The sequence below is a fragment of the Daphnia pulex genome, chromosome 6 (genome assembly GCF_021134715.1).
Source record: "Daphnia pulex isolate KAP4 chromosome 6, ASM2113471v1".
NCBI lineage: Eukaryota > Metazoa > Arthropoda > Branchiopoda > Diplostraca > Daphniidae > Daphnia > Daphnia pulex.
The window spans coordinates 7,068,176-7,077,763 of NC_060022.1; the positions used below are offsets into that span (position 1 = coordinate 7,068,176).

Below are 9,588 nucleotides of genomic sequence, written 5' to 3' on the forward strand. Positions count from 1 at the left end.
TCACATTGGTCATTAGTACGATCAGTGAAAAACGCTCTCTACGCCGCGTTGGATCAAGAGAAGAGTGTATTGCGTACACCCAGTGACGAAGTTCTGCGCACTCTTCTTTTTGAAGTTTCCGGATTGTTAAATTCTCGGCCTTTGACTTATAGCAGCTCCGACCCGGACGACTTCCGTGCGTTAACCCCAAACGATTTCCTTAATCGAGCTCCTGTAGCTTATTTACCGGTCGGAGACTTTAACAAGGCCCTTCCGTGCGATCATTATGGATACGTCCAGAGAATAACTAATTTCTTCTGGGACGTGTGGCGCGGATCATTCCTGCAGTCGATGACCAGTCGGAAGAAATGGAGAACACCCGCGCGGAACTTTGCCGTCGGTGATTTCATTTTGGATGATTGGAAGAATACTCCGCGCGGGCGTTGGAGAACCGGCAAGATCGTCAAGGTCTACCCCGGTGCCGACGGATTAGTCCGAGCAGCAGATGTGGAAATCTCCACCGGAATACTTCGCCGAGGGACTAACCAGCTGGCTCTACTGGAAGCGTGCTCGCCAGATCCAGCGGAAGATGCGACAGAATCCGGCTCGGGGGAGAATGGAGCCGCGATTTAGGCCTTCTGCTCATTACGACCAGCGAGACGTATGGCATGTGTGGCCATCTATTAAACTCTTTTGTTTTGTTAATTAATTCCTGTGGCGCCACTTGTTTTAAGAAACTGTTTAGTCTCGTTTCCCCCCTCCCCCTGTCTATCAAATCATTTTCCTTTTTATACTGTGGCTGTCACTTTTTCTATACTGATTTAACTTCTAGATTGACAGGTATTTTTATGGTTTCATGTTTTCTTGCCCATTGTTAATGTTACCATCTGGGTTCTTTAGAGAAGTAGCTTCTCCAGTATTTGCATTGACTGACCTAGACGTGTGGGTGACATTCACCGTCATCGTCACGCTCTTATCTTTCTGACACGGTGGCATAGGCCACCTAGGCTGTCAGGTATCTTGTTTTATTGTTTAAACTGTCTTTGCTAGTAATGCTAAATCTTATTCTCCTTCAGGTTTATTGCATGTATGTGTGTGTGTCCGACCAAGGGCCCCATTAGTTTTATTCCTATTCCATCGAAGACTGGGTTTTCCCAGGTATTATTGATTTGCATTACCTTGTTGACTCGTTAATGATTTATGTTCTGTCTTTGACCAGGATTGATGTGCTCTGATTGATGTTTGCATGTTTTATAGAAGCATGATGCTTGACGACTGCTGATTGACAGTCTGCGAATAAAATCTACACTCACACATTTGAATTGATTCCCAACCACTATAGAGTCCAGCACAGCACAGCACAGCACCAGCACCAGCACAGCACCAGCATGCTGGATACCTTTTCTATCATTTATAAAGGTAATTATCATTCTGAATAAGTGTGGAATATCCTATTCTAAAATAAAACAACAAGATTACTCCTTATAAGTCATATCTTGCATTGGCGTTGAAGAAAAATCAAAAATACTGCTTTGACGAGCTAGAAAATACCACTTCAATGAATTTAAATTTGATATATTTATTGTTTTGCTTATTCAAAGGGATTTATTCTTACAGGATATGTAAATCAATGTCCAATACAACATTTAAAGTTAATTGAATCAATAAATTCATAAAAACATCAATGATGTTTATGAAATAGAAACAAGAAGAAATTCTTCCAGGCACAGCACAGCACAGCACAGCACCAGCATGAAGAAGAATGACAGGAGAAACAACGGAATAGGCTAACAGACCAAAATCTGATATCATGCTGAAGCCTGGTTGGAACTAAACCGCTTGGCGGCGCTGTGCGGTGGTAGGGCAGTTTTGCAAAGCAGTGGGAACTGGAAAGAGAAAAAAAAAGATTCAAACAGGCATTTCGAGAGCATAAATTCACTTCTTCATAAAATAAATTCAATTAAGCTATGTTGAAAATTCAATAAAACTTTGCTACAGTTGCTAACTTCTGCTAATGTTGAAAAACACAAAAATAAAACTGCTTTACCACCGCACAGCGCCGCCAAGCGGTTTAGTTCCAGCCTCTTTATTACGAGATCTTCCTTGGTTTTCCCCAAAGCGAGTTCCTTGATAGATCTGAAACTATGGCAACAGCGGCTCCAAATTTTGAAACCAGACTTGATCGGTTTGTTCTTCATCGTCTGCCTCAGCATTGAGCGGCCTTTGAATTTAACCATAGACTCGTCGATGCTCTGACCCCTAGGAGGCTTTCTACATGCATGATAGCTTTCATTGAGTCCTTTGACCAGATGACGGATCTTACGGATAGGATCCGGTCACTCTGGCTCCTGATCCGGGTCGTCAGAATTAGGGTCAACATCATCCCATGGGCTTGCGCGAGCTATGTGTTTGGTTATAATTTTAATCGCTCGCGAGTCATGGCCTGTTGAATTATTCCGAGCCCGAGACCAGCGTCTGGTTGCTGCTCCCAGAACATCGACATCTCGGGCAGACGGTGATATCCGATCAGAACTGTATGACAAAGGAAGGCTACAAGTTCGTGGTCTGTGACAAATCCCCCAGCAGGCAACCGCGGGCCGATTAACCTGCCTTCAGGCTTGCCACCCACTTTTCGAGATAGTGGCGTCTTCCTTGACCTCCAGAATTCAGCGATGTAGTCATTTGTTGCCTCCCGAAGAAGGTACAAAGTGTCCTCACCACCAAGCATCGACTTGAAAACTCCGAGGGGATTCGAAATTCCATTGAATTGACTCAACACGGGGCCTGGTCCTTCTAGGGGTGCAAACTGAATTGCCCTTTCCTGGAACTGAGGCTTCGGTGAATCATCATCAGCCCGTGATCGTCTCCCAACGTCGCACCAGACTTTGCATTCTTTCCAATTCCGGTTGACGGCTTTATGGTGAGCGACCTTTTTGGCATCGGCCTTCTTTTGCATGTTCAGCTAGGCCGAATTTGAGTTCGTTTTTTTTGGCCAGCCGGAACGGATGCGCTGTAAGCACGCGAGGCCCACGACACCTCAAAGTCGCGTTCGTGAGACAAACCTTTTTCCCTGTGAAGTACCGTGTCACTTCACCATCGGGATCGGCCGTTTCAGAAGAAGACCCCGTTCTAGTTGGTCTTCGGGTCTTACTTCTGGTTCGTTTAGGTGGAGAAGAACCACTCTCTGAACTGTCTTCACGATTCTTTCTTTTCTCCGTTAGTCTTTGAAGCGTCGCTGGTGATTGAACCAATCGTTCCAGTCGAACTTTAAGGTCTTTCTTTATGATTGGTCTTTCCACCGGCTCCTCTTCTTCTGTCCCAGCTTTTTGTTCTTCATCCTCTGAGCCAGATGTTTCGTCCTCTTTTTCCGGATCCTGATCAAGCTCCGGCCGCTGGGAAGCAACCGACTCCTGACCATGCCCCTCAACCGGCTCCTCGACCGGCTCCTCGACCGGCTCCTCGACGGCAACTGCCTCCTCCTCCTGATCTTGAGCCACATGTCCGGTATCAGTATCGATGGACGGCTACTTATTCCCAGCTTCTCGTTCCTTTGCCTATTTTAATTGCTGCCTTTTTAATACAGCGGCGGCTGCGGCATTCTTGGCTGAATTTTTCACGGCTCTCGACTTAGTATATCTTGGGTCTCTCTTTTTTTTATTTTTCGCCATTTTTAATCAATCTGAAAATACAGAATCGAAAAAAAAGGCACGATTAGTCTTTGTGAATTCGGCAAAAGGATAACGAATTTCCTTACGTCCTAAGCCTTATATGACGGTCTTATTTTATCATGCAGGGGAAAAGCATGCACATGCAGGAGTTACCGGGGCTTATTCTTATCCAGCGCCTTTCACCGCCTTTCGGAGTTTCCTCACGAGACAGCAGTAATCAACGCACGGATAAGAGAGTACAAGAGGCTTTGTGTAAAATTTATTTACACGGGCACTAATAGCGCCTCGAAGACTTCAAAATCAATTCAAAAGAACCGTTGGACGGAAAGGAGCTCAGCTACGATGGAAATGAAACTACAACTAACGCCGAACCGGACAGCTTCCCATTCTGCGTCTTCGTTCCATTTCCCAAAGTCGATACCAAAGTTTTTGCGTCGAAGCTACTAAAGAAATTTCGCGCTTTCCTTTTCGCCTCTTTCGCCTTCCCTTCGATATCTATCCAACCAATGGCTTCAAATTCACTTGAACCCTTTTTTTTATTTGTATTTGAGGAATCGCGGACACTTAAGTCGCGCGGCACCCAGATAGGAATAAAAATAAATAAGGAGCGTCGGGCGGAAAGGAGCTCAGCTACGATGGAAATGAAACTACAACTAACGCCGAACCGGACAACTTCCCATTCTGCGTCTTCGTTCCATTTCCCAAAGCTCCCCGTCGATACCAAAGTTTTTGCGTCGAAGCTACTAAAGAAATTTCGCGCTTTCCTTTTCGCCTCTTTCGCCTTCCCTTCAATATCTATCCAACCACCGGCTTCAAATTCATTTGATTCGACTACACGGACCGGAACGGAATAAAAATACCGCCTGGAAAAAAACTATTTAGAACTGACACTTCCCGTTCTGTTTTCGCTAATTCCCAGGGGAATTCATTACAACCACCCCTTCAATTTTCTTTCATCCGTGTAGACCAGTATATTTCTGACATCTCTGATCTTTGAATTTCTGACATCTCTAACCGGCCAGTCTGCTCTGGCTTAATCGAATTTGCACCCGGCTTTAGGATAAATTAGGAGCCAATTCACGAGACATTCGTCTCTACGCCACTTCCAAAAAACTCTTAGGACTTTATTTTTGATTGCCATGTTTATTCAAGGCTTCTATATTGGCCAAAAGGATCCAATTTTATTTGATTTCGACGGTCTCCTCATGCTGGGACATGCATGCACATTCAATAATACGGGGTTTGTTTCTCATCTTATCCAACGCTTTCCACATCTGCCGCAGATTGCCGCACATTTGTGAAAAACGCACAGAAAAGACAAGACAAGAGGCATTGCTGACCACCCAACGGGCACTATAAATCCGGAAAGATTTCTGGTAAGATCAGGATCATTTCAGCCGCGGTCCAAAACCCGACAATCGGGCAAATGAATCGGAGATACTCTTGTATTGGAAAGATTACTAGGTTTTTAAGTTTCATCAGTATTCGAACAAAAAGTTCAGCAGGATGAATTGCACCGTTCGTCTATTATTTTATCTTCCACAAGCTCGCATTCATCCAAGTCCCGGCAACCACGCCACTACCTGGTCGTCGGGACTTGGCAAGGTTCGATTTTTCAAGACTTAACGCATGGCTCATTGGTTAATCAATGAATCAATTAACGCCCGGTACTGCAATGGGCACGGGGACCAGCCCAAATAAACCTCATGAAGGAGTTATCTGCCAAAAAGCGCTTTCGTCTCTGATTCGAACCATTCACCGACCGCTTCGACCATATCCATCATTTAAAACCATTACGCGAACTGTGTACAGAAGTGGAATTCCACGATCTTGGACCGGTGAGTAGAACACGAAAGATGAAAACTACTAAGATTCGAATCGGGAATGAATTCTCCTCTTTTCGTCCCCAATCTTTCGCTTTGCTGTTCCATCGGTTATCAAGGAAGAATTAACAATACCATCACCATCAGGTATTCACTTCCTGATTGAGCAACTGACTTTCGAGACTTCCTAGGGTAAAATTTGGTCGATACCCTCGTCTCTCTCATAATCTTTCGGTTCGGATTTATATCTTCCGGCCGTAGACAGGTGGGCACTATAAGACCGAGAAGCGATGAAACGGAATCGAAACTGAATTCATTTGAAGCGGCGGATAGAAAAGGAGCTCTGGCCACAAGAAATGAAACTAGTAACCCCGAATCGGACACTTCTGATTCTTCGTTTTTGACCCATTCCAACAGAGCTCCCCATCCAAACACAGCTTCGAATTCATTTCTTTCAACCGCCATGCTCTCGAACTCATATATGCCCGTGCGGAATCAAAATAAAACCAATTGATGGTCGGAAAGGAGCTCAGCTACGATGGAAATGAAACTACAACTAACGCCGAACCGGACAACTTCCCATTCTGCGTCTTCGTTCCATTTCCCAAAGCTCCCCGTCGATACCAAAGTTTTTGCGTCGAAGCTACTAAAGAAATTTCGCGCTTTCTCTTCTCCTCTTTCGCCTTCCCTTCGATATCTATCCAACCATCGCTCGATCCCATTTCTTTCGACCGCGCCTGCCTGGCTGGTCAACTCTACTTCTTTGTTGTTGTTTTTTAATGAGGAACACAAATAAAACCTCACAATTTCTGACATCTCTTCCGGGCTTTGCAAATTGCAGCCGCCTGGAGGGACATATTTGGCGGAGACTTAAAAGTCCCGACGGTTCGCGATCAAAAGGTTCTCGTGTAGACTTCGATCGGAGCCGCCTGACGTGCCAGAAATGTCCCTACACCAGCTCTGATGTTGCTAATAAACGGGTGTGGTCATCAACCACATATTTCTCGATTGCGGTAACATAACGTTCAACTATTTTCGGGTATTTCACAAAGTTTTTCTACTGATTCAAGCGTTATAGCGCACTCGCTCGGTTGTCGGGAAGTTCTTTTCTTGGATTTTTCCACGGTAGATCAACTTCGAATCGCGCACCCACATTTTATATGGATGAAGCCAGCATTTCGAAAGCCAGCGTATCTTCTATGAACATTTTTAGCGCTGTCAATGGTCCAAACGTTTCGGTTGCGTAAGAGTTTTGGACCACTGTAACTACTAACTAGGTCCGCGTCCTTTGGATTTTCTATTCCGGTAGAAGCGGGTATCCTACCAATTACAGTCCATCCGAATGGCGTGAGTTTACCTTCAGTGCTTTCTTGTCTTGAGACTTTCTGGTGACAAGTTGGTGGTGCGCATCTTCTACCTCCTGTCCAATCAACACGTCGATTTTGCCTGAATCTATCTCCGGTAAATCCAAGTTAGCGAGATGTTCCCACCTAAACTTCTCCTTTGGCCAGTTGATTCTTCTATCTGACACTTTAATTGAAGGTACCAGATAGCTTCATCCACATGAAAGTTGTTTCTCTTATCGATTGAAAAAATATCAAATTTTATTAATTTCATCTGGAGGAGTTGCGAATCAAAGCACGATCCCAGATTAACCCTTTTTCGACGCCAAAGTTATTTTGGCCGTGCTTGACTGAAATTAAAAGTACAGATTGCTGAGGACGTCTCAAACCACTCAATTAAAAAGAAATAAAAAATTCCTTTTTTTACTGTACTTTTATTGCTTTTTTGTTTTTTGTCCCGTCAGGAAAGTCCCGACCGGCACTTCAGCCACCGAAAAACGGCCAAATTTCCAAGCGACTGCCGTCCGCCGGGACAAAAAAAATGTCCCGACAGTTACACACAGCAGCCACTTTAAAAAAATTTGTCCCGTCAGACGGCTCGCACGGGGGTTTCAGCGAGTAGAACGCGAAAGATGAAAACAAAAATGATCCGACACTTCGGAAATGCTTGTCTTTTCTCTTTCTCATTTTTCTCGGCCAAAAATGGAATCAAAATGAATCTATTTGAAACGGCGGAAGGAAAGGAGCTTGTCCACGAAGGAAAAACTATTGAACCGGACACTTCTGGTTCATTTTCGCTTATTCCAAACAGCTACATCCAACATCCGCTTCGAATCCATTTCTTTCGACCGTTCCTATTTCAGTTGATATCAATCCAGGCTTTCGCCCGTGCCGGTGACCGCTCATTCAGATCCCCAAACTCAGTAAAAAAACAAATTGATACAACATAAAACAGTTTATTTAACCCATTCGTCTTCATCTAAAAGGACATTACATCATTATTTAGCGCATCAAAATCAGAATCATCAGAGGAATCAGATGAAGGGTAAATCCCCAAAGGATCCGTTTCGACAGTTTGGACTGCGATCTCTTCTTCAGGATCGACAGCAAGTACTGTTTCAGCAGCAGCCTTTGTTGGATCGAGTATCCGATCATCGTGAAATTCCAAAAAGCAGTTTCTTTTCTTGGACAGACAAAGAAAGATTTTGCACATACTGCACTGGGAGAATGGACGAGATTCCTTCGTGTGACCATTGGGTCTTCTCTCGGTCGTGGCTTGGCACCATTCGAAACCGTCCTCTATTCTCAACGAAAATAGGATGATGGATTCCGACCTGACTGAAGCGTATTTCATCTGGCACGCTCAGTCTATCTTTCCTTCTTTTGGCACCGGGCTCTGCCGAAAGTGGAATCTCTTTCATCAATCTTGCTTCTGGAGCATCTCCTTTGCGGCCTATCTCATCATTCAGCCCGTAAAGTAAAAGAGAAGTAGTCACGCTTCGCTTGAATTGCAAAAGACTGAGATATCTTTTGTCCTTCAGGAAGGTTTTTCCTTTCTTGTTTTTCATCGTCTGGAAAGAAATTGAACAGAAAATTATTGAAGCTTGGCACTCTGTCAATACAATTTCTGAACTTACCACCAAATCGCAGTAAGTAATCCAGCTATTCACCATACATGTTTCCATGAGGGAGTAAAAGAGACGGTGCCACCATTTTTTGATTTGCGGTCTCTCTCGTAGTAGGAACGCAGCTGGTTTGCCGTGTCTACACCGCCCATGTTATCGACGTAATCGCCAATAGCCTTTGTACAAGACTTTGTTCTGAACGAACCATCGCGCTGCTTCCTTTGCACCTTGACAGCCTCTGAGCCGTGGAAGTTGGAAGCGACCCGAAACGGCTTAGTGTCCTTCCAGATGAAAACACCCTTTCTTCCCGTTCCTGGTTCACCGCCAAACTTGGCCACAAATTCGTCCTGCGGAAGGTTCGATTCGTTGACCGTAAAAATGGGTTGCCCCACTCTGGTTTTAAGAATCGTTCCAACCGCATTGATCCCCCTTTTGTCGAGTTCGTCCAGGAGGGCGATGCTCGTGAAGAAGCGATCAAAGGCTACTACATGTCCGTTCTTTGCCAAGGGCTCGCAAAGATCAAGAACTACTCCTTCCACCATCGTAAAATTGGAATCCTTGAGCGTTTCACCAATTCGAGCTCCATGATAGATCTCAAAATTATAGGTGTAGCCTCTATTACAGCATCGACTCCAGATTTTGAAGCCGCTTTTGATGGGTTTGCCGTTCATCGTTTGCCGAAGCATGGATCGACCTTTAAATTTCACCATGGATTCGTCTATACTTTGCCACCTGGGAGGCCGGCGACACTCATTAAATGGCTTATTGAGTACGTCCACCAACGATCGGATCTTATAAATAGGATCCTTTCGCACCTTCAACTGTTTATCTTTGTCTAATTCACCATGATCAGCGCAAGACAAGTGTTTTGAAATATATTTAAAATGCTCACGTGTCATTGCTTGATGAACGATTCCAATGCCGTAACCAGTATCCGGCTGCCTTTCCCAATACATCGACAGCTCCGGCAAACGATGATAACCCATCAAGAACTGTATTCCGAGGAACGCAACAAGTTCATATCTGTCGACTAAACCTCCAGGAAGCATTTCGCTAGACTGCCTCCCTTCTGGTCTGCCTCCAAATCTCCTAGATGGTGGATTGCCCTTTTCAACGTAATTCCAGGAGTCTCGGATCCGTTTATTTGTCT

At 44.7% G+C, this 9,588-nt stretch overlaps 1 protein-coding gene across 1 annotated transcript; it reads right to left on the reverse strand.

Moving 5' to 3' along the window:
- Positions 1 to 8,479: 8,479 nt before the first annotated feature.
- LOC124196171 (piggyBac transposable element-derived protein 3-like) lies at positions 8,480 to 9,337 on the reverse strand. Its single transcript, XM_046590985.1, has one exon. The coding sequence runs from the start codon at positions 9,335 to 9,337 to the stop codon at positions 8,480 to 8,482; it is 858 nt and encodes a 285-aa protein (XP_046446941.1).
- Between the last annotated feature and the right edge of the window lie 251 nt (positions 9,338 to 9,588).

Excerpts from the sequence above, each read along its gene's own strand:
- LOC124196171 (XM_046590985.1), bottom strand. The coding sequence starts at position 9,337 with ATGACACGTGAGCATTTTAAATATATTTCAAAACACTTGTCTTGCGCT.